Source organism: Pieris rapae, chromosome 18 (assembly GCF_905147795.1).
Source record: "Pieris rapae chromosome 18, ilPieRapa1.1, whole genome shotgun sequence".
Classification (NCBI taxonomy): domain Eukaryota; kingdom Metazoa; phylum Arthropoda; class Insecta; order Lepidoptera; family Pieridae; genus Pieris; species Pieris rapae.
In genome coordinates, this window is record NC_059526.1 from 2,905,446 (window position 1) to 2,930,173 (window position 24,728).

The 24,728-nt window shown below is 32.3% G+C and overlaps 4 protein-coding genes across 5 annotated transcripts in view; 3 read left to right on the forward strand and 1 right to left on the reverse strand.

Annotated features, from left to right (window-relative positions):
- Nucleotides 1-973: 973 nt before the first annotated feature.
- Nucleotides 974-4,999, forward strand: LOC110995172 (E3 ubiquitin-protein ligase TM129). The gene is made up of 5 exons (XM_022262213.2): nt 974-1,685; nt 1,793-1,922; nt 2,014-2,268; nt 2,591-2,706; nt 3,422-4,999. Exons 1-5 carry the CDS (start codon nt 1,270-1,272, stop codon nt 3,582-3,584), a joined length of 1,080 nt encoding a protein of 359 aa, XP_022117905.1. The 5' UTR covers nt 974-1,269; the 3' UTR covers nt 3,585-4,999.
- An 888-nt stretch (nt 5,000-5,887) lies between these two features.
- LOC110995015 (sodium channel protein Nach-like) lies at nt 5,888-10,422 on the forward strand. Its single transcript, XM_045632047.1, has 9 exons — nt 5,888-5,979; nt 6,474-6,671; nt 7,018-7,287; nt 7,360-7,495; nt 8,102-8,269; nt 8,489-8,618; nt 9,022-9,127; nt 9,497-9,603; nt 9,814-10,422. The coding sequence occupies exons 1-9, from the start codon at nt 5,888-5,890 to the stop codon at nt 9,942-9,944; spliced, it is 1,338 nt and encodes a 445-aa protein (XP_045488003.1). The 3' UTR covers nt 9,945-10,422.
- A 102-nt stretch (nt 10,423-10,524) lies between these two features.
- On the forward strand, nt 10,525-11,951 carry LOC110995192 (probable U3 small nucleolar RNA-associated protein 11). Its single transcript, XM_022262248.2, has 4 exons — nt 10,525-10,909; nt 11,055-11,180; nt 11,254-11,445; nt 11,696-11,951. The coding sequence occupies exons 1-4, from the start codon at nt 10,679-10,681 to the stop codon at nt 11,903-11,905; spliced, it is 759 nt and encodes a 252-aa protein (XP_022117940.2). The 5' UTR covers nt 10,525-10,678; the 3' UTR covers nt 11,906-11,951.
- Nucleotides 11,952-12,231: 280 nt separating this feature from the next.
- Nucleotides 12,232-24,728, reverse strand: part of LOC110995178 (neprilysin-4) — a 39,139-nt gene continuing 26,642 nt past the window's right edge. Inside the window, exons 1-15 of one of the 2 annotated variants that reach the window (XM_022262236.2) lie at nt 24,308-24,457; nt 23,396-23,641; nt 22,748-22,950; nt 19,838-20,014; nt 18,917-19,024; nt 18,147-18,291; nt 17,253-17,467; nt 16,692-16,868; nt 16,383-16,486; nt 15,188-15,246; nt 15,072-15,120; nt 14,707-14,774; nt 14,075-14,208; nt 13,245-13,415; nt 12,232-12,762 (exon numbers count right to left, since the gene is read on the reverse strand). In XM_022262236.2, the coding sequence (XP_022117928.2) occupies nt 12,586-12,762; nt 13,245-13,415; nt 14,075-14,208; nt 14,707-14,774; nt 15,072-15,120; nt 15,188-15,246; nt 16,383-16,486; nt 16,692-16,868; nt 17,253-17,467; nt 18,147-18,291; nt 18,917-19,024; nt 19,838-20,014; nt 22,748-22,950; nt 23,396-23,641; nt 24,308-24,341 (2,067 nt within the window). In that variant the 5' untranslated portion in view covers nt 24,342-24,457 and the 3' untranslated portion in view covers nt 12,232-12,585. Of the gene's footprint in view, nt 12,763-13,244; nt 13,416-14,074; nt 14,209-14,706; nt 14,775-15,071; nt 15,121-15,187; nt 15,247-16,382; nt 16,487-16,691; nt 16,869-17,252; nt 17,468-18,146; nt 18,292-18,916; nt 19,025-19,837; nt 20,015-22,747; nt 22,951-23,395; nt 23,642-24,307; nt 24,458-24,728 lie in introns of those variants that run through there. The other variant, XM_022262227.2, reaches the window with a different exon arrangement.

Sequence of the window (24,728 nt, forward strand, 5' to 3'; positions counted from 1 at the left end):
ACAAATAACAACTGTCATAACTTACGTCTCACAAGTCACAACCAACACAATATGACAGAGATGTTGGCTAATGGCTTTGTATGAAAATTTGTCGAATGTCGACATGAACATTTCTATAGAATAGTAGTAATTTAAAGTCTAGTTTTCGACTTTCTACACCACTGTTATGTTAAGCCGGGTCCACATTTGTATCATTTCGGTGTATCGTACATCCGTTGCGTGGCTTCGGCGCGTATCATGATCGCTTGTTTGGAAGCAAAATGATACTCGTTAATGATACACGCCGTGTCTGATACGGCCCGATCCGCACTAACCGCGTGTCTTGATACACCTCGTATCCGATACGCGTATCACAATCGGTGGTGTGGACGTATTTTGATACTGTATCGCGATACGATACTTGATACACGGCGAACCATCCATTGTCGGTTTTTTCGCGATCATCAAAGGGAATACATGTCGTATCGAACAAGTTTGAATGTGAATGCAATTTCATAAACATTGTTGAACGAAGTATAGTAGTTGTTAGTCGCAATGAAAAAGGAACACGATAAGCTGGGAAAACGAAAGTTTTAAAAAACTTATCAAGTTGTGAAGTACTATTAATGATAATATAACAGGCGCAAGTCAGCGCCAAATTGTCAGCAATTGCTGACATGGCTAAACCGTTTGAGAACGAAGACATGACTGAACCGTACGAGAAAGGAAAGGACACTGAAAGACACGCGTATCAGGCAATGATACATCGGAAGAAAAGTGAGCCTCTATATTTGTAAAGCAAAAGCCGATACACAGACTTGATACAGTATTTGATAAGTACGACATGGACAAATTGAGCGTCCATATTTATGATACATATAGTAGATACGATACGACTGATCGTGATACGTCAACATGCTACAAATGTGAACCCGGCTTTATGGAATCTTGACAAGACCCTGGTTAGTGGTTTGTACTTTGTAGGTTATTTAACTTTCAAGTCTCGTCTGTGGATTAGGCTTAAATATCTATGCCGCTTCCAGCGCTTTGTTTTTGTTACTTGTTTTCACAATTCTCATCTCTGATTTCAGTCATTGAACAATGAACAGCTGAAATAATATTATTTACTTGGTTATAAGCATATTCTAATGAACTACACCGTATTTTCATATTTTTTTTACTAAATTGATTTGCAAGTTATAGCAGTGATCTTTATCGTGCACATAAAGGGTCTGTGTGTGTAAATTCCACACTCTAAAAACTATAATCAGGAATCGGCTTACATCAGACATGGATGTTTTAATATCTCTGTTTTACGTACTTTTCGCTTTATGCATAGTTTTCCCTCCCACGGAGTTCGTATCCGCTGGCTTCACAATACCGCAATTGTTTGGAAGCTATCTTGGTTCAGAAGAAAATAACTTTGTTAAATATCACATGAGGAGAATACCAATAACACTTTTAATACACTCCTTTTTGCCATTGGGGTATGTTGTAACATTGTGGTGTTGTGGTGAACAAGGAGAATGGATGCCTTGCCTTTTTATTGCATCTTGTATGATTCCTCTTATTGCCCTGTATAAAATAACTTGTTGGTGGGAACACAATCAAATAAATCATCCTGTGGTGAAAGCTCTTCTACCCTATGCAGAAGTTGAAGGAGATTGGAGAACATTTGCTTCAACCTTTAACATGGAATTTAGAGGGTATGTATATATTGTTATTTTAGTGACAATTTTACAATTTCATTCCACTTTTTATTTTTCTTGAGTTAAATAAATTCTATTAAATTTTCAAATATTTTAATTTGCAGCTCTAACAATATTTTTATACCTTTGAATAATGTAAGTACTGTGAAAATAACAACCCGCTGGATCATTAAAGTATCTCAATACAGTGTTAACCTGGTACAACAAGGGGACTGCACTTTAGTTGCTACAGCTGTAAGTAGTTTTCTATTAGTATCCTTTTTGAGTAATGACTATTTTGTATACATCTATGATGTTTAACAATGATTTATAATTTCTTTTTTAGACTGACACTCATGACTTAGCCCCAACAGGTGAAGGTGAAATGCAATATCTGAACATAGAAGCTATCCCAGAAAGGGAAAATGTCAAACCATTTTCATTTCGTATTTCATCAATAACTTTGCGGGAATTACAGCCAAGACTAGAGCGGCCAGTTAGGGTACCAGAACACATTTCGTTGATTCCCCCTTTGATTGAAAGATTTATTAGTGTATTCAAGGATCATGTTAGACAGAACCCTGTGTATTATGTAGATCAGGTAATAAGTTACAAATAATCAATTCTCAACTTGAAAATATACTCTATATATTGACAGTTATGCCCAGATGAAAGTAGAAATTATTTATTAATAATTTTTATTTAAACATTTATCATAAACAGTTGTATTGTAAAAACTCATTCATTATTACAATATATTTTTTCATCCACTATTTAATTGCTACTAGTCACAACACAACAGTTGATTGATGCCTTATATTACAATGTTTCTATACTTTTACATACATACCATACATATGTCTCCTTGTTAGTAATATACAAAAGTGCAAAGCAATTTATTTTATATTATTTATTTCCAACAGGAGTTAGAACAATGTATAGGATGTATGCACAATCAAGCTGATATTAAGATCAATAAAAGATGTGTATCTGATTCTTTGAATGGTACCAGAGCACCTTGCCAACAGTGTAATTGCAGGTGAGTTTTAAGCAAAATATTTATTTATCTTGTAATTGATTTTTATTTCATTGTCATTGTCTTCAAAACTTTGTTTGATCTGTGATCAAGTCAGACTGTGTTGGTCAATAATTTGCATGGTATTAACATAGTTGTTATTTATAAAACTCATGTTTATAAAAATACAGATCCACTAAAATCGTTGCAATTTTTTAAAGGTGTATTATGCCATTTTTACACACTTTACTTTCACTTTTTATTTATGTACTCTGCTTTTAAAATGTTATTTTACTTAACTTTTTTAACAAACTGGACTGGAAGAAAAGTTTACAATATGACATTTAGGGTCTGTTTCACAATGTCCGGATAAGTTCCAAATAAGCTATTTGTTACTTATTGGTAAGATAAATAGTATTTTTGCGTTTCACAACTGTCAGATAGCGCTATACGTCATGAAATTCGAAGTATCTTATTTGGAACTTTTATCTTTCGAATAATTTACGTGTTGCATACCTATTTGGCACTTTAACCATACATTGTGAACCAGGCCCTTATTATGTTTTATTTTGAATACAAATTAAACATTTATCTTTAACTCACTCTTAAAACATATAATATATATTAACTATTAAACTTTGAGAAAATACTAGTGAAATCTCGTTTTTATTGGTATTCATTTGTTTGCATTTTCCACACAAAGGTGAGATAAATTTTTCATAATTACTGATTGCTTTAGAGTCCTTTGGTGCGCACCATGCATGGCTCGTTGGTGGGCAGCTCGAGCAGGCAGCTTATCGCCCAATGCCTGGCTGGCGGCACGGGGCTCGTGTCCTGTATGCCGCGCTGTTTTTTGTATGGTCGACGTAAGCCCCGCTGAGAAAAGACGTGTCTCTCACTAGAGAGGGAAAACTTTGGTACGACACAATTGCGCTGACTTATATGCAATGGTGCGTCAAACAATAATTTCATAGTGCAGCAAGACGTACATCTAATTTCAATCTAGTTTAAAAAGCCGTCATTTATACGTCTCTGCCACACTTCTGAAGGTTGAAGGTTCCTATAAGAATATGGGCCTTGCACATGGCATGTTACTTGTACAACTATCTATATAATGAAATAACTATCATTAAGTAATAATATAAATATTATATACAGAATGGCCAAAAAGTCGTGAAACAAATACAACTAGGGGGTTGATGAGGTCATCAGCTGCATAAAATTAAATACAGGAGGTACTTAAGCTCGACCCTTGCAGAGTTATAATTTATTTTGCGTTTTTATACAAATATTTACTTTTTTTACTAATTCTTATGACAATTGGAAAAAATCAACATCCTGTATTTTTTATACTATCCACTAGATTGGTACCGGTGAGACCTTTCGTTAGACAAGCTATTTATGGTTGTTTCTTGTGTATTGAAGATAATAGTAAACTCTGCAGGAGTTGAGGTCAAGATATCAAGGACCCGTAGAACAATTTTTTGCATCTGCTGACCCCATCTATCTCCTAGTTGCGTTCGATCCAAGACTTTTTGTCCACCCTGTATATGTTTAGATTTATTTACTTTATTATTATGTGTTCTGTTTAATATACAGTTAGCGCAATATGGGTCGATGAGAGCTCTGTCTCTATTATTTAAAATGTTGCAGTGACAATCTATAATTCTACTATACTATAAGTCTATTTAGCTTTCAATGTCACGTAAAAAAGTAATAGAATATACAAATCTGAAGTACATTTAGTATGATAAAGTATTCTATAATGTCTATGGACTTTAATGCAATGCGATTTCTGTGCCGAAGTTTCAATTACTCAAAGACAATTAAAGGATTCATGGTTAAGAATTCTTGAAGCGGACTCTACCTACATCACACATCATAAATGTTTTTCAACTCCTATAGATCAATAAGACAGATTTATAGATTTATCATATTTTTTCTTTGGTAGAATGTGTATCTACATGTATTTTTATATTGAAGACGAGCCATTAGATGCACAGCATACGTGTTTCGAAGTTAAGTGTTGATCATATTTTATTACATCAACTATTCGATTTAATGTAGATTATGCTAAGTGCAGATCTCAACATCCATAAACAATCGAGTTTATTATTTACAAGATATTTCCTAATTATATAAGGTGTTCAAATTTATATTTTCCTATATATTAGTTGATAGTTTTTATTTGTATAAAAATAAAAGACTGCTGGTATTTTAGTCAAGAGTACTTTACGCTAGGGTTGAACGGTGCATTATTTCAAGAATTGGTTACGAGACCAATTCATCTTCACTATTGTCATTCTCATTATATACTTCAAAAGAGACTCTTTATATATATCTCAAAGTATGTTTAGCTAAGGTATTGGATAATACATAGGTAGTTTACAATTTGCGACTCCCAGCTGATGGCGGAGGATTAATGCAATTTTTTTCTTAGGTATTATAATTTTAAATTTCATATTTTAGATTAATTTTTAAAATTATTAAATGTCTTAGAAGTAGTATTGTTGTTAGACAATTCAATGTTTTATCATCACATAAGTTTCATTCTTGCCATTTCATGTTCACAAAGCCATTATTTCATTTTATTGTACTAAACAATCTCAGTTTTGCCAAAGACAGTTGGTGTATTAATTTTCTAAATAATGCACTATTTTAATGTAATCGCAATGAATTGTCGCCACATGTTTTTTTAAGTTAGTTATATTTTTAGAGTTAATAAAAAAATCACAAAAAAAACTTAATTGTAGTTTGATGCTTTAATGCGTTTTTAAATAATTGGTATTTAGTTTTAAAGTTCTTTTTACTTAATCATACAAATGTCAGAAATTAATTTTTATACATTTTGTTTGCAAATTGTATATTTTAATTCTTTAATAAATACATTTTATGAGTATTATGTGTTTTATTTAACAGCAAAAAGAAAAATGACAAAAACCATCGCCATAGCAGTAGTTTATATTCGACACATAATTGTCTATGTCTATTGTTTTTATAGAGAAAGTAAATCAACTAGAATATAGTCTATCAAGGTCTGAGAATACGAGATGGTATCAACAAATCGTTTTCAATCGATTTTAAAACGTGTAATTAGTTGATAGTCATCGTCGATTAACCTAGCTATTTAAATAACGAATATTGAATGCAACTAGTCATTTACCTATTGGATCCACATTTGAATTTTATTCATGTGGTTTTAATAATGAGATCCTACACTCGAGCTGTGAGGCGATTTTTTGAGACATCTACACTTCATGGATTTAAATACTTATTTGCACAATACTATAGTGATAGGTAAGAAGGTACCTATAATTATTGACTCTCATCTTGTAAAATTTGGTTCACATGCTTTTTTAAGTTGCTTGCTTCGCCGGGATTTGCATTTGCTATATTCTGTGCTTTGTAGTTTTTAATAGCGGTTTAAATCCCAACCCTTCTGTGTATAGAAGAATAGTTTGAGTGTCTGTTGAAACTTTGGAATGACGTGGTACAAAATCTTAACTTTGACTTCTGAATCGAATTCGCTATTGGAAGTTCGGAGTAATGGCACGGGCTTGATAATGCTTTTCAATAATTTTTTCGACTGCACAGAGCCCGAATGTAATGTTATGTGTTTGAACTGCTGCTTTTCAGTTTTACTGCCTTTTTCCGATACCTATCCAAACCGGCCCAGAGGTAAACACGTTAAAAAAACTATTCAGCTTTGTAATAGTAAAACATAGATAGAATTAAAATTGCTTTAAACCGTTTATTACCTACATAATGTAACTGTAAACTTATGCTAACAGAATAGTATGGCTGATATGTTGTTGCGCAAGCGCCGGTTGTGCCGCGGTCCTATGTACTGTGGTATGGGCGCGATTCCTGCAAGTGCCCGCTTTAATTACACTTAAGGAGGTCGCTGCAGACCTTGATGAACTCGAAATGCCCATGGTTGCTATCTGTCCACCACCGATCACAGTTGCAGCAATGTTTACTAACCACTTGTAAGTTTAACACGGAAAAAAATATTTTAATATTTGGCACCTTAAAACAGCCAATTTATTTTTACAATATGTTAGTAACAATTTTATTTTATTATCATGATCCTCATACCATCTTGTGTCGGGGTCGGTATGTATTCGCTCGTTCCTATGTTTATAACTTTTTAAATCTTAATACATATTGTCTTCAGAATACGGGAAAACAGCTTTTATAAATTATGTAATGATAACAAATGAAATTGCTCTTCATTTTTTTGTTCAAAAAAGTAATTATTTTATTTATGCGATTCATACGTATCATTATATGTAATACAAATATATATATATATTTACTCTACAAATTTTCCAGTAAAGTGAACGAGACCACAGCTGAAAGCTTTCCGGACATATTTGAAAAGATCCTTCGCAGAAAATATGTGCCGGAAGAGCAGCTTGTTCTAGTCGACGAAGTTTTAGAGCCTTATGCGATGACTTTCACGGAAGCACTTTTTGAAATAATGCCACCGTGTAAATATATTTTAACTAAATGTCAGTGGCAGAGCAGATCAATACCTTGCAATCGTCTATTTGAGAAGGATCTCACTCAGTGGGGGGTCTGCTGTGTTTCATCGCGCGCAAGGTATACTGAAACTCTTGCTGAAAAATTTCGCCAAATATATTTGTCTATTTATTAGATGGTCAACTATTTCAGATTTAAATCAACTCCATCTTCAGAGTTAGATATTACACGAAGATTGACTCTAGCTGTTCAGTGCTACGATAAACCGATGCTTATTAACTGCCATGTATGTATTTATTACTATTCTTCACCACGGGTTTGTCAGCGATAAATAACAAAATAAAAAGATACCTATTTCCAGATAGGATTCTAGCGATAATAAATAATTACACAGAAGTACCTGACACAATATATATATATATTATATCTATATTCTATATCAATGTTATAAAGACATTTTCATTAAATTTTTAAAAGTTTATAATAATAAAGCTAAAAGTTCCTGGACTGATTTAAATTATTTCATTACCTGTAGAGTATTTTTAAATTTACAAATGTCGGACATTTTACAAAAATGATGTTACGAATTTAAAAACATATTCAATATTCGTTGTAAATTAAAATCTGTATATTGATTATATTATGACATAGAAGCTTCTAATTTAGAAACCGATTAGTGAAATAAATCAAGAAAAAATTAAATAGATTTGTAATATTGATTTAGTTACTTAATATGTTGTTGGCTAATAACGTAAGAAGGAAGGTCCGTTATGAACGGAAAACTAACCGACTGGGTATTACATGTACCTCACAACTTTTGAGACTTGCTTTTTTACAAGTATTGTTCATGGCAATATGTTTCCTATTGGCTACACGTTGAAGCAACTGATCATGATAGGTACAAGAATTTTATTCATATTAGAATTCTATTTAGTTTTTCACTAAATATGACGTGGAGGAATGGTTCGAGCCGGCGTTGTTATACTCCGGACACTTGTATAGAGCTCAACTGTCTTTCGCGTCCGTAGTCGACAATGATCCACATAAATTACTGGATGGTACCTGTGCAGCACGCCAGTTCTATTCGCGAAGTCGTTGTTTGGTAATTATGTTTTTTTTAATATCATTGCACAGTGAATATTAGCTAGTTAAAAAAAAACACCAATTTGAATACTAAAAAAACAATACTAAAAATGTATACCGTACTATAGAACTGAAAAGCTTTTAGTCTAACTGAATGTTTTTAGGTTAAATAATTATAACAACAAAAAGTATTCAAAAGGAATATTCCTGTACATGTAAAAATCTATTTTGTACTTAGTTAAAGTGCCTGGAAGAACGCTGCGGATGTTTAGATGTTATACGACTCAGCGACGATCCCGATGAGCCGACAAAAAAGCTTCAAACTTGTCCGCTTCCAAAACTTAACTGCTTGAGAACAGATAAACGAGGTAACTATAAGATTACTTATATTGGACAAAGGTCAATGACCCGTGTAGGGTAGACACATTTCTGTGTCTGTTTTATTAAAATGTATTATTAAACATTTAAAGAGGATGATCATCTATGTATATTATCCCAAAAAAAAATATTATTTTGTCGGGATCAAAGTTGCCGCGACTCTAGGGACCTTCATTAAGTCACGATCTTGTTAGGCGGCACCATATTATTGTTACGAATATTAATTAAAGCAATTTTTTTCATCTATGTAAGTGGATTAATTTTGTACGCATGCATGACGTCATATATTCATCCACAATAGATGATAATGCGTATACACATGCTAATGAAATAAAGATGAATTTAAATAATATCTCCAGCTCTAAATGTCTCTAGGTCTAGCTCTATTTTCAGAGAAAACAACGTGCAATTGCTTGCCAACTTGCAAGAAGGTGTCAACACGAATGATAGTCGAATCCAGCCCTATGAATGCTTTTAACAATGCTATAGATAATATATAGTAAGTTCATAATAAAAAATATATTAATAATTTATCTAGTAAATAAAATGTAAAACGCTGTGCAACGTACTAGCGGTACCAGTTCAAAACTAAATACAAATTTTTACGTTGCATCAGTTATATCTGGATGTGAAAATCGCATGAAACGTTATTTCGTATTTCTAGCGCACATAACTCGCGTTTGTCTCTTTATGGAATTAAATTACGTCCAATTACAATAACGACCGCACGATTAAGCCTCTATGCCATATAATATATTCAAAGGTCAAACGCTTAGCTTTGCCCCCTGTTCTATAAAAAAAATATTTTTATATATAATTATTCGGCCAGATTAATTAGTATTCCCAAATAATTATTTCTCTTTTTTAGTTCTGGATTGAATGTGTCAAAGGGAAGTGTTCTAACTATTAGCCTTGGTATGACTGGTACAGTCGTATCCATGGTCTCACCAACGGAAACGTGGATAACTTTGCTCTGTATGTACTAAATGTTTGGAAATACGATAATTATTTATATTTCAGTACTACTACGTTTTTTGTTCTGTTTAATAAAATGTAGGTATGTAGAAGAAATGTGGTAGTAGCACAAACTATTATTTATGTCGGTCTGATGTTACAACAAAAGTCAAATTGTGTTAATGCAATACATTTTTATAGTCTTTAAAATTAATCGAGATTTTTTTTCAGCTTCTTTAGGAGGAGTATTTAATATGTTTCTTGGTGTTGGATTCTTCAGTTTATTAGAACTGTTATTTTTTATTTTAATAAGATTACCTGTTGCTTTTCAAAGGTCAACAGAAATTAATCAGTATAATTAAATAAAAAAATCAGGATAAGATATGTACCTAATACTACTTTTTTAGCCACATTTGTATAATTAATGTTTTAGTTTTTCCAACAGTTTTAACTATATGTATGTCGGTTTCAAGTAAAAAGTAGGGAAATTTCAGGCGAGTAAACATAAACTAACACATCAAAAAGAAACATACGGAAAAGCTAGTTAAAAACAAAATATTTAGATTAGCATTCAATCTTAATAATCATACAATAAAGGATAAAGCAAGAGCAGGAGATTTTGGTCGAAAATGGAACACTGAACATGTAATAATTGTAAGGAATTCAGAAAGTAGGTGCGGTCATATGTGGACCCAAGAAAGTAAAATATGGTCGAGGTCACCAATATCTTCTTCACACTAACAAATATTACTGCATATCACCAATACAAAACCCTGCTAGATGATAAGGTGTAGTGACTAGTGTGTATACACATACATGTAACACATTTTCATTCTTTTTAATAATTATGCCTTTTCAATTATTGATAATTGTCATATCATTAGTTGTTAATATCAAAACTTGTAGATTTGTAAATATCTATATGTAGTCTGTACTCCGTAGTCAATACTTAATATTACGTCAAAACATAAGTACACGTGAGTGTGATTGTGGAACTTATATGTTTTTTTGTGATTTATCGTTTTAATTCATAGTTGTACATTATATTCCCGAAGCAAAGGTGTTTTATCTATTAAATTTAAACCAATATTAAAAAATGTCGTCGTGGAAGAAAGCCGCAAAGGCTAACCAAAAAACTCATCGTGAGCGGCATCAACCAGAGTCTCGTAAACATTTGGGATTACTAGAAAAAAAGAAAGACTATAAGAAAAGAGCAGATGACTATCATCAAAAGGGGGAAACTCTTAAGCTTATACGTAAACGGGCGCTCGATAAAAATCCAGATGAGTTTTACTTTCACATGATCAATTCAAGGGTGAAGGAGGGAGTAAGTTGACAGTGTTACTTACGTGTAAATAGTTCCTAGTTCCTTAATAAAGTTCTTTACTGAATATTGTAAAATTATAAGTTCTTAATGACTAATTTAGTATTTGCCTCGGTATGCATACCTACATAATTATAAATGGTTTCAGGTACACCATGAGTTAGAAAAAGATGATGAGCACTCAGTGGAACAAATCAAGTTAATGCAAACTCAAGATATAAAATATATCAATATGAAACGTACTATAGAAAGTCGCAGGATCCAGAGGTTACAGGTTGGTGGTCTTTGTAAATTAAAATATTTTTTTATTATACTTTATTTCTAAATATTTTTTTTTCTTATCTTAGTCTCAGCTGCATATGACTGAGATAGCAGACTCTACATCTAACACGCACACATTCTTTGTGGATGAAGGAGAAGAGAAAGACTTTGATATTGCCAAAAGATTGGACACACATCCTGCACTTATCAACAGGAAATCGAATAGACCACGCCTTTCAGACCTTCATAAGTTAAGCCTGCCAGAAATTGATGAGAAGGTAACATTTTCTATAAAGAAATGAACTGTAATGTTCTATATAAGTTAAATAACTTACATTAACATATAAGCAAAAAGATAATTCCTTTAATAACTAAGTTCAAAAATAAAAATGAAGGTGCATTTTTATTTGGTCTCTAAACTAATGTATATCTTTACATCATAAAGCAAAACATGGTTATAAATAAATATATCACCATATATTTAATTTAAGTTGCTAACATTTTAAAGCAAGTGACTTTTTTGTTTAGATACTCCAATCAGCCAAGAAAGCTAAGGAACAAACATATAAAGAATTGTCAAAAAGAATAGATAGAGAAAAGCATTTAACAGTGACTCAACAAAAAATGGAACTTAAACGGCACCTCCATGATGCCAAGTATATGAAACCTAAGAAGGTACAGAGAGGTACAGCTGTATCAGCACCAGTTTATAAATTCCAATACAACAGAAAGAAATAAAACACTTTGTTGAAAATCTGTAGTAATAAATATTTCAATTTCTTTATTTCCTTATTACAATAATCTCAAGAGTATTAATATCTTAGTTACATCCTAAATTCTCACTGAATTATTTACAAAATAATTGTCTTATTCTTATTCTAATAAAGATTTACCACCCTTAGCACAAAATTTCTGTAAGTGGACATGAATTTAAAAGGAGGAAAAATAATTATAGTTAGCTTTCTTAATTGTTAATGTACAGAGTTTCTTACTATAATTAACAATAAACTCATATTTATTTTTAATATTACTTGGAAACATTTTGTGATAAGGGTACTTGAAACCAAACTTTTATGGGTAAAATTTCACAGCTTTTCATCAATATACTTAAATCTAACAGTCGTCTAATTCACAAATACGGTAACTTTGTCATATTACTTAGTTCTAAAAATTTAAAAGCTGTTATCATTGCACAGCAATGATCATGCTTTTGTACAAGTAGAGTATATTTGCAGTCATGAAAACAATTTTTTTATAGGAATCAAATTCACTACACTATTGAATTAAATGGATACACATTAAATTTACATGTTATAGGTTGAAGTTACAGTTCAAACCATATCGGTAGCTTAAATTAATACACACAACCGGTAACAGTAATATGTCCATGTAACTACCATGACTTATTTAAGTACTCACTACCACAGAACACACTTGTGTTGCGGGTTCATAGGTGATCCAGATGGGCATTGCCAGGCTTCTGCAAACTCCTTGGAGTTACTGAGAGTTCCTATAACCCGAATTTTATTGGGACTATGCACGCCCTCAACCATTTTTGATTTTAAAGCACCCACCGTTGAGTTGCCGCACCAAACCTAGTAGATATTTTTATTTAAGTACTCCTAGTATGCTAATTTTGTTGTCTTTACAAAATATGAATATTTTATATAATTAGTAATAAGAACAAATTATGAAATATTATTATTGTTATATTATACATTTTTATTTTGGCATAAGGTTACTCTCATGAGCAGTGTTGGCCTAGTGGCTTCAGCGTGCGACTCTCATACCTGAGGTCGTAGGTTCGATCCTCGGCTGTGCACCAATGGAAAGTCTTTCTATGTGCGCATTTAACATTTGCTCGAACGGTGAAGGAAAACATCGTGAGGAAACCGACATGACTTAGACACAAAAAGTCGACGAAGTGTGTCAGGCACTTAGGGCTGATCACCTACTTGCCTATTAGATTTAAAAATGATCATAAAACAGATCCGGAAATCTGAGGCCAAGGGGTTGGGGGACCTAAAGGGGTTGTAGCGCCACTGATTTATTTATTTATTTATAAGGTTACTCTTACCTGAGCAAAGCCTAAAAAGAAAAGTTGTCGCGGCGTATATTGTGGTAGTGCGGGTAGTCTCATACGATCTGCGGCTGGGTGTCGCTTCGCGTACAAGGAGTAAGCGTCTAACGCTGCGCGTAACCCGCCATTATCTGCTATGTTTTCACCTTGTGTGTTGAATCCATGGACCTACATAAATTTGGTTATTCAAATACATAACAAGGGTTGCAAGTATTGCTTGCTTTGATATATAGTAATTATTTGCGCAATATTTGGAGTAAATAAAGCTTCTCAAATTAGTGAATATAATATTTAAAAAATACTTTAATTGTCGTAATAAAATGATCCTGTGTTAGAAAATCGTAGCATAATATTATGTGCTCTAACTTATTTTCTGAGGTAACAAATTCGAGATAAATAATGTTTTGATTTTATTGTTAACAAAGCATTAATTAGAAAGACATATGCTTAAGTTAGAATTATTGTTATTTACGTAATTTAGTTTCCATTCAGTGATGTCCATGTTTTTTTAAATCTAAGAAACCGATTTTAAAAAAATACATACACAGAGGCCTTCACCCATAGAGGAGTTCTTATAGAAAAATAATAGTTTAAAAATAGGAAAAACTAACACAACTAAATTTAGGATACAAATTTAATTACTAACAAAACTAACACTAGTATGTAAGTAAACTTAATTAATGTAACTTGTTCTGCTGTAAGAATTAAAAGGCTTTTTTATTTATTTTTACATATACAGAATTTAGCACACGATCCTATAAGCCTAATTAGAACGACAATATCTCATACAAACTCTGGATAGTTTGAATTTTTTTTATTCGTCTTACCGTATAGTTTGGCAACTGTCGCATATGATATTTCGAGTATTGTTCAATAATACACTGCACTTTTCCATGGTAATGTTCCAGCGTTGCTGCGGACCACCATTGACGAAGATTTCCTTCTTCATCATAACGACGACCTTATGATTATTAAAATTTTACAATTGTTACATCTATTTTATTGATAATTTTTATAGTCTGTGCGGAAAGAGAACCACGGTATTAATCAAAATGTTTATATTTTTTGTGTTAAGTTTTAATATTAGTCGATATATAGCTGCCGCAAACTTCATTTCTCCTTAATGCCTAGCGTACCTTTTTCGTACATATCGGGTACATATACATGGAACATTTTGCTATTCCAGAAACTGTGATAGGTTTTTGTATGAAAATATAAGAATGTTTTCTTTGCACAACCGAAATAATGACGTTTGTTACGCATTAATTATTTTTGATTTAGTTATAATTATGATACTTCAAAGTATGCAAAATTTCATACAATACCCACTTATAATTTATTTGTCTAACTTAATTGATTTTAAGACTTTACGTTTTTATTATCCACCTATTTGACTTTTGAGTCCCAAACCTAAAAAAATATCCTGACCTGTGTTTTAAAATTAAAGTTTATTTCTCACCTTGGTCGTCAAATCCGTGAGTTACTTCGTGTCCCATAATGGCGCCGATCGAACCGTAATTTATTGCTCTAAAATTGAATAAATAATAAAAAAATATATTTTCTTCAAACTAAATATTGGAAACCCTTTTTATAGTGACACTTCAAAGAATATTAATATGAAACATACCTTTCTCTAGACCACATAGATATTAAATAAGAATTACTTTTTTTATGACAATATAAAAAAAATATAAAATTCTGTTCAAAGCCGAAATTTTATTATTATTCTATCTATAATATTATTTTGCCTCTAGCTTAGATTTTTTTTTTCAATACTCAAGGTGTCAATGTAGGATTTATAGTATAATAACTAAATATGCTTACTCAATTCCATTTCCATAAAATGGCGGTTGCAGGATGCCGGCTGGGAATGCTGCAATTTTTTATTATTTATCAATTACAATTCAAAATAAAAATAAAATATATAAAAATCTACTCACTGACTGAGTTGAGAGTCGCTGAATAGAACGCGTTGACCGTGGTAGCTGTTGCTACCCATCTGAAATGTTTAAGTTGTTAGAAGTCACCAGTCACAACACCATACATAGCTTGGTATGTAAGCTTTATTGCTAACCTTTGCCCTATCTAATACGGCATGTAATATGTAATCAAAGGCTCATAACCACCAAGCAAGGGCCAAAATAGTCGATTATCGGTCCATAGACCATTACACCTGTTTTTTTTTCATTTCTGTTCAAATAAAAAAAAAACAAACGCATATGTACACGCGTTAGAATTAATACATCTTTGGTGTAAGATTAAATATTTTGAAAAATTTAATTCTTCGTATATAAAAAAACGACACTAAAACAGGTATTAAATATATTGAAAGTTTTATTATAACGCATTATCTAGTTAAATAAGTTTATTTACATCACAAAAAACTAAAATGTTGACTATAGCAAACTTCAGGGTGTCGGTTTTTTGTGATGGTGTGGACGCGCGTCGTAAAAATTATCTCATAACGCGCCAAAACAAGTACATATAACTTCAAAAAGCGTATTTTAGTTCACGTACCATGACCGTTTTGTCTTTTTTAAGTATTCAAGAGGGTCATCTGATGTTAAGTGATACGGGCATGCAGTGGTAATGAAACAGACCTAAAAATAATATAAATAAATAAATAAGAGTAAAAAAAAAAAAGGTTGTTGAGCCACGAACACAAAAATTTTAGTGTATACTAGCAGACTCGGCCACGCCTTGCTGTGGTTAAGGTTTTTGTTATAATATTACATAGTAGTAAACTATTCAAGGGAAACGGTAGGAGAAGTTATGTGAAAGGTTGGTACTTTTAACACAGCGCCATCTGTAGGAGTTGTGTCAAATTATAATTAAATAATTTGCAATAAAAACAATTGCAACTATAATTAAATATATAAGCTATCCAATCTCTTAAGTTGGACCAGACTGAGAACCAGAATTTAAAATCGGTTCAGTAGTTTAGGAGTCCATCGTGGACAAATATCGTTACTAGAGATTTATATATTATATTAAGATAAGAAAATAACTTACATAATGAAAAGAATAAAGATTCATGAAAAACAAATCAATCATCTGTCCCCTGTTTTATCACAGCGTTAACACAATTAGACAGAAAGAGACAAAAGAGCTTTTTTTTTAGTTTTTATATTTTACCTGTTTCGATCCGGTTTCTCCCTAAGCGATTTGAAAGATTTCTCGACGGCCGCGTTAGTTAGCTTCAAGAATGTTTCGAAAAGGTTACCTTCGATTACTTCCGCCTGGAAACAGTTTTATTTACACATTTACTCATAATGATATGTCTATGCTAAGTGGAAAAAAAGGTGGGGCCACAAAAGTAATATTTATGCGTTAGGGCAAAACTGTAGGGCTAGATTTTTATTTCTCGACCTCTTACATAGTTATCAAGCTACTATACACACACAATTTATCACGAATAAATTTAAGTACAAATTACACACATACCTTTTCATAATGCCGGTCCAGCTTAGCTTTCTCCAATAGCCAAGCGGGGAATCCCACAAAGTTCCTTATCGCACGTAATTTGCGTAAAGTACGATCTCGCGTACTTCCGTCCATCCATTCAAGATGGCGGACCGTTTGTCCGAAAGCCTCTCGTACGTCTTCTACCATTTCTATCGCCTACAAGATGTATAGGAAAATTACAATTTGAATTGATAACATTTTCCTTGGTTTTCAAGAGATATACTTAAACAATTGCCTATCTAAGTATATTTAACCCACAATAAGAAAATAATGTAACTACCCACATTTTCATGTTACCAAATAAAAAACTGAGTGCTTGGAGAGATATACCTTAGCACAAAATATAAAACAAAAAATAATACCTAAAAATTAAAATATATATAATAACAAAAAAAGATAAAAAATAAAATAATAAAAACTAAAGCAAAACTCAAACCTCATTCAGAGCTTTATAAACAATTTTTGATTTATGAACCACTACCCACATTTTTTTATAAATTGTAGCTGTAACTTCAATAATATGTTTATATAAAATTCTACCTTAATCCGTGAAGCATTATCAAAATGCTGGTTAACGTAGAGATAAGACAGTGCAAGACCGAAGTTGGCGTTAACGTTGGCGGTACAAGTCTTCCATCTTGGAGCACGCGCTCGAAGCCCGTATACTGCACGACTGAACTCGAAACCGAGCTCACGAAATGAGGTCAGTGTCATTGGTGAAACAGTCGAGAATACACTCCACCAGATGAAACGTTCTGAAGAGTTTTTTTTTATTTACTCAATATAAACTAAAGGAACACACAAAAAAATACAGATAAAGCCCGACCAATAAAATAATAAACCTCCTCTGGGGGCCAAATTTTACTATGATTATAGCAACAGTAATTATACACTTGGGGCTTGAGACAAAGTCACTTTTCCACTGGCGTGACCCACTAAACGAATTTCTATGAAAACAATCACGTGATAAAGCGTGAGCTAATGTCACTCCCATGTATCTTAAGAGTAAGTGGATAACGCCTGTCGAAATGTAATTCTGTCTGAAGCTAATGTTATTTAGTCTGATTGAGTCCATTTCCGGCAAATAATCGTATTGTAAATAACTTTTCTTAACAGGCTTTTAATAGTTTTGGGCATTTTAACGCACTAACTCTCAATACCCGTGAGTTAGACCACGTTCAAACGAATTGACGCCACTTTGACAGTTGATGATAGTAGACAATTAACAATGACACCTTAAAGGTCCAAAATTATTTATTAAGACATTATTTGCAATATTTTTGCTGACACTAATTTACTGAGTACCGCAGTTGACAAATAGGAGTAATACAAAATTCACATATAAAATTGAAAAATCCCTATGTCATATTCAGCCCTAAGTCTCGACTATGAATACTAAGCTTAAATATCTACCGTATATAAACTATATCTTACCGATAAGCACCGGTTCAGTGGTTGAGAGTAGAGTCGCCAGTTTCTGAAGATAGGGCAGGTCCATGACGATAAGGCGGTCCTCGTGAGGATGAAGTTCCACTGATGTGTTGCTGAAAACCAGCTTCAGGTACTTGTCCCAGTCGTGCTGAACACATTTTAAATATAAAAAATGTAAAGGTAACATTTTAAATCTTCGTTAAAACAAATTGGTTGTCTTCAAGTCGGTTTACGGATATTAGTTTTACGTGACAACGTCAACAAAACATTAATGCAATTATTGCATACTTTGTGTTCGAGTATAAGAGATATCTCTTCTACTGTCCCGTTACGCTCATTGTACGACGTGGCGCATGCATACAATGAGCGTAACGGGACAATGAAGCTTTTTATTTATTTTAAATAGGTTGTAGCGTCACTGGCTGTATCTAATCTTTTTTATAAATAACAAAAAGATCAGTAAAATTGGAATTTGGTTAATGATTGTCAGGTACAGTATTATATAGCATTATAAACCTTCAAATCTTATTTTAAATACTGCAACAAATAGAGTCCTTCGAATAACATAGACGTGTTACTTTGCAAAGAGCCTTTGATAAAATAAATCTTTCTAATCTTTTTTTTTATTCGTGACGCAAAGTTTTAACTTTTAAGCAGTCTCGTCCCTTCTATGCGTTTGATTTGAGAACTAGTAAATGTTTTTAATGTCCTGAATAAATGTACTAATTCTAATAAAGCTTCGGTCATATATATGATAGATATGTACAACATACCTCACTCCATTGTGCGGGACCAGCTCCAGTTCCCTGCACGAACTGAGACACGCTTACATCGTGGAACAGGTGTGTACCACTACGGCGGACTTCCATTGGGGTCATTATCTTTAAATTATTATTAAGATTAATATTTAAACACTAAGGGCCTGTTTCACAATGTCCGGATAAGTTCCAAATAAACTATTTGTTACTTATTGGTATGATAAATAGTATTTTTGCGTTTCACGACTGTCAGATAGCGCTACACGTCATGAAATTCGAAGTATCTTATTTGGAACTTTTATCTTTCGAATAATAATTTATGTGTTGCATAGCTATTTGGCACTTTATCCATACATTGTGAAACAGGCCCTAAATTATATATTTATATTATATTAATATCTACTATATTTAGGATAGTAGCAAGCTTATGATTAAAAGTAACATTTTGAGCGATCCCTATAATGTCAAGTCTATGAAATCATTCGATAAGTAAATTAGCTTTTAATTCCAACGCACAAATATTGTGTATAATGAATACAGTAGGTATATACAACTATCTTAAACTACATAATAATATTAACAATTAAAATTGATACATAGAAAATTAAAACAAATTTCATTTTGGTCCCTTTGGCATTCGCTCGCTGTATTGCGAAACTTATTTGTTGAGTGAGGGAAGCAGCACTATCTACCAAGCGCCAACTTATCTTTTTTATTTGCGACTGTGCACTTGAACCAAGACTACTCCAAAGTGAAAATTAGTGTAAAGACTTGTATTTGAGCCGTTTCTTATGTTCCACCTTGTTATAAGTATGATATGATAAAGATACTTCTTAACTGTAATTAAACGTTAATCGCTAAAATGGGACATTTGTAAAATAACTTTTATGAGTAATGTAAATTTTATAAGAAAAATTTGGTTTAAAATATACTCACCCTCGCTAGACTCTGGCTAGTCTCAATGATTTCATTAGCGAACTTCTCAGCATCAGTTTCAGGATCTACGATGGTGATCATCTCTTTGATGTACTTGCGGTATTGTTCCAACTCCTGCCCGAATTGCTCAGGCTGAAGGAGGTAGCGTTCGCTGAAGCCAGGGGTCACTTGCTCAATCTGGAATTATGTCACATTGACAATGACACATATTGAACTCAAAGTATAAGTGTTTATACTGGAGCTAACGCAAATATTTAATAAAATCATATTTATCTATACTAATATTATAAATAGGAAAGGTTTGATTTTTTGTTTGTTTGTTTGTTTGTATGAATTGAATAGGCTCCGAAACTACTTGGCAGATTTGAAAAATTCTTTCACTGTTGGAAAGCTACATCATTCCTGAGTGACATAGGCTATATTTCATTTTCAAAAAAAATAGGCATCCTTACTAAAATTACGATAACATTAACATTTGTTTATTATTTGATACAATTCTAACAGATGGCGCTGAGTTAAAGGTAGTTTAGTTTAGGTCCGTGTCGTGGTACCAACGTTTCACATAAGTTCTCCTACGGTTTCCCTTGATTAATTTACTACTATGTAATATAACAAAAACCTTAGCCACAGCAATGCTTGGCCGAGTCTGCTAGTATAAGATAATAAACATTTTTTTTACATCTAAAATTAACACATAAAACAGGTACAATGAAAAATTTTAAAAGGCAGAAATAAAAGAGAGAGAGAGCGTTTTTCTAGACAGCACCGATATTAATTTATTTAAACTGAATCGGTAGTATCGGTAAGCAATGTATTTAAAATGAAGATTACATAAATATATTGCGCCTTGAAAGTGACATTACAGCTGATTTTTATCACTAAGATATATCTCTCTGGAATAACACAAAAAATATACTTTAAATATACTACACAAGAATTTCTTAAACTAAAAATAAAATGAAGGATTTACATATTGTAATGAATTATGCTAAGGTGCACGTAATCTCAGTAACAATGAACACGGATGCTTCAGGATGATCCACAAGGACGCAGTTCGTCACGAAACTGTGCTGATCCAGCCGATAACGGTCGGAATTTTAATCTTCTCCATTGTATTTTATATTAGATGCAGCTCAGACAACATTCGGGACGAACTATTTGATTACAATAACAACTTACAGGATTATCGAAGAGTTATGTTTTATAAAGGCATTTAAATGAACGCAACATATATATATAACAAAAACAATGCTGAAATGTGTTCGTTTTTGTTCAGCACTTATACAATTCACACACCTTCTAATATTGAGTAATATGTAAGAAGTCTAGCAATTTCCTACCCCATATTAAAAAGTTGATTTCGCCTTTAAAATATTAGCTATCAAATGCCAGGCTCAAAATTCAAAATTCTTTATTTGTTTAGCTATAGAATTCAGATTGAGGCCTCCCTAGTAAGTCAGAGTCCTATGATAGGGAAGTTTCTCTCTTTTTTAAATTTACAAAGTTTCAACAATGGTAACCAACACAATTGGTTTTAAAAACGAGGGTACTGTGATGTACCCTCGAGTATTATGATGATTGTGTAATTATGTGTGTGTGTGTGTGTGTGAAAGACGAAACAAGTCTAAGAATAAACATTGATTAATTAAAAAAATATATTAGAGGATTTAACAATGCTTCTGTTTTGTTATAGTTGAGTGTCCCGAGCCAATAGTTTAACGTTGTTTTACATTTGTGGTATGTAAGATTATGCAAGTCAAGGGTTTTATTTAAACTATTGTAGAGACAAGATGTCTTACTTAAATTTTTACTTAACTGTTTTTTATCAATGAACATACTTCGTTGAATTTTGGTATATATGAATCTCCATAGAATAGAAAAAAAAAAATTCCTATCATTCATAAAATAACGTCTTTTTAGTTAACAACGCATCTGATTTTCATGCCTTTTATGTATCTACGATATTTGGCTAAGAAAAACATCGAAACTAATATTGTTTAATTTTCATATAGATTATAGAATAAAATAAGAATAATAATCATAAGTATGAAAGTACGTAGTAAGTTCACACTTACGTAATACGGTTGAAGTGAAAGTACTTTTTGGAACTTTGCGCTCGAAAGGGTAATTTTAATAAGCGTACGGTCGGAGGTAATAAACCTACGATCAAATATTAATTGCTAAAAGATGTTCGCCTTATCACTAGAATATCTCTGAAAGTTGAAGGCTTGAGGGCGTAATAGAATGTGATTCCATTCAATTCTGCATTTATTTAGTCACGAACGTATTAGGTTCAGTCTTATATTGCGTTTTTCCGATTTGCCATAAATTAAAAACAATTTCCTTGCTTTTATGTGCTGTTTATTACATTTTATAAAAGAATATAGTAAATGAAATATTATCTAAAAAAATCGCGGGTCCCCGATGGATGTAAATAGCTAGGGATAGAGAAAGATAGCAAGCCTTGGAGGAGGCCCTTATCGGAGAAGGTTCCTGATACATACTAAGTGTTAAAAATATTTACTAACACATACGATAACAAAATATTAGTGGATCAGGAAATAAATAATATAATATCTATACGTATATTTAAATATATTTGATAAATATCTATCTATACAAGTTGTAAGGTCATATTTTTTTTATTTGTTAGCATTCCAGTTGTTTTAGGACTTACAATAAGTAGAAGCTTATAAAAACAACCTGAAGGAAAGTAAGTGAAAATAAAATTTCCATAAATAACCCATACCCATATAAGTTACTCGTAGCTTATTAGACAAAAATAATATTATATATAATACCTCAATCTCATCGATTCTGGGTTAAGTTTTCTAAAACCTAATTATTATTTAGTTTTAAGAATAAATATATAAATAAACCAATGTATAATGAAATACTCCAAAAACTTACCACAACGCGGTTCCTGCTAGTGTTCCTCACATCTTCCGCCACCTGTACACTGATCAGCACGTTAAGTCCCAGTCTTCGTCTCACTTTAGCTGAAATGTCTTCCCAGGTGAAGTTGGCGCTAACTGTGCTGGGAGGCCGCGGTGGTAGACCGAGATTAGTTAACAGTTCTTGGATAGGTTTGATACCTTCAGCTTCCATTTTGTCTGCAAAAATAATCCATATAAGATCAGAGCCTCTTCACAGGATGTGTTCTTCTTTAGATTCTATCAAAAACATTGACCCTTTTTCGCACTCCACTACTGCTTTGTTTAAGAATAAAATAAAGCAACTGTTAATGTCTTAACTCTATTATTATGTGTTTTGTTGTCATTTTTTTTTTGTATCATATGGTTGTATAAGTGTAACCTATTGTGGATGCGTCCAGTGTGTTTGTTTTGTGTTTTATTTTTGACTTTGTTTTTATTATAAGGATGTTTCTGTTTGGCTTCCGAATAAATAAATAAATAAATAAATAATATATACTGAGATTACTATTGTACATTCTTTATCTAATTGATGTTTATAGTGCGTTTATTAATATGTTAATAATATATTTACTGACTTAGAAAGTAAAAACTATAAAAAAGATACAAAATAACAAGCACATACCAGTATCAATACAAGTCCTATACAATGCCTTCGCTTTAAGTACACTCTTGGGTAGATCCTCTCCATCACCAGCCTCCAGCACTTCTCTCAGGTCCGAGGTCAGCTGCTCTCGAAGCTTCGCCAGTTGGTCCCAGGAAGTCGCCCATTCTGGTACTGGATTCTTCTTAATCCAACCCCCACATGCGAATTCGTAGAAATCTGTGCATGGTTCCACATCTCTGTTGAGTGCTGATAAAACTCTTGATGCTGAAAAATAATAATTACTGTAAGTTATAGAACGCTGCAGATATTGCATATCTCCAAATAATTAACACATCAAAAGCTTAGTTAGTTAAAGTTAATCGCCAAATCAAATAGCCCCGATCGCATTTTTAAGTTCTCTTTAAATTTTGATTTCGTATCGTTAGTTTGTAATTGTCTATTTGGGCGTCAGAATTTTCCAATACATATTCGTTTATAAAATTTTCTCTATACCAAAAAAAATATAACAATATTTTAGAAGGTAATAATAATCTGCATGTATTATTTCGTTTGTCATCACCATTCACCAATTTACACCTTTAGCATAATCAATAAAATGCATGCAGAATGCAAATATAGTATTTCTACAAAGATTGCCAGAAATTAATTAATAGCTCATATATTAATCAACGTCTGCCTAATCTATGAAGTGCCCTTTTTTGAAGTCTCAAGACATGCACTAATAATACAGCGGATGTATGCCGTACAAATTTATTCAATAATTTTAAATTATTAAATATACAAACCATCATAATTTCCGTGAATGTTAATAAGTAATTAAGTATTCATAAAGTATTATAGCTGTCTATTTGACTGTAAAAGTTAATATTATACTAATTTAGTATAACACGTAGATTCTAAACTATAAATTATGAAGTAACAGATACATACCCACTTCAATTAATAACCACAAATTTGCGGCCATTTATAAGCCTTATTATCACAACGATTAGTTATAATATATAAAATTATATTTTATAAACAAAGAACCCGTATTTTATAAGTGTCAAAAGGACCACTATAGAATATAATATGATCTATTTTCATATTGTTTTTATATTTATGGTGTTTCCAAAGAATTTAAGCGCATTAGAACTTGTTTATAATATATATTGTCCCTAATAACACGTGGGCACGTGTTGAACCACTAATTGTTAGTCACTCTCATTAAAATCAGCGCCATACAATATTATTTATGTTACAGGAGGCAGACGGGCAGGAGGCTCACCTGAAGTTTGACACCGTCACCGCCGCCCATGGACACTCGCACTGCCAGAAGGCTCGTAAGCGCGCAGCCGGCATTTTAAGAATC

Coding starts and splice junctions, on each gene's coding strand:
- LOC110995192 (XM_022262248.2), top strand. CDS start 10,679: ATGTCGTCGTGGAAGAAAGCCGCAAAGGCTAACCAAAAAACTCATCGT. Junction 11,181..11,253: donor GCAGGATCCAGAGGTTACAG/GTTGGTGGTCTT, acceptor TTCTTATCTTAG/TCTCAGCTGCATATGACTGA. Junction 11,446..11,695: donor TGCCAGAAATTGATGAGAAG/GTAACATTTTCT, acceptor TTTTTTGTTTAG/ATACTCCAATCAGCCAAGAA.
- LOC110995172 (XM_022262213.2), top strand. CDS start 1,270: ATGGATGTTTTAATATCTCTGTTTTACGTACTTTTCGCTTTATGCATA. Junction 1,686..1,792: donor TTTAACATGGAATTTAGAGG/GTATGTATATAT, acceptor TTTAATTTGCAG/CTCTAACAATATTTTTATAC. Junction 2,269..2,590: donor CTGTGTATTATGTAGATCAG/GTAATAAGTTAC, acceptor TATTTCCAACAG/GAGTTAGAACAATGTATAGG.
- LOC110995015 (XM_045632047.1), top strand. CDS start 5,888: ATGAGATCCTACACTCGAGCTGTGAGGCGATTTTTTGAGACATCTACA. Junction 5,980..6,473: donor GCACAATACTATAGTGATAG/GTAAGAAGGTAC, acceptor TTATGCTAACAG/AATAGTATGGCTGATATGTT. Junction 9,128..9,496: donor AATGCTATAGATAATATATA/GTAAGTTCATAA, acceptor TCTCTTTTTTAG/TTCTGGATTGAATGTGTCAA.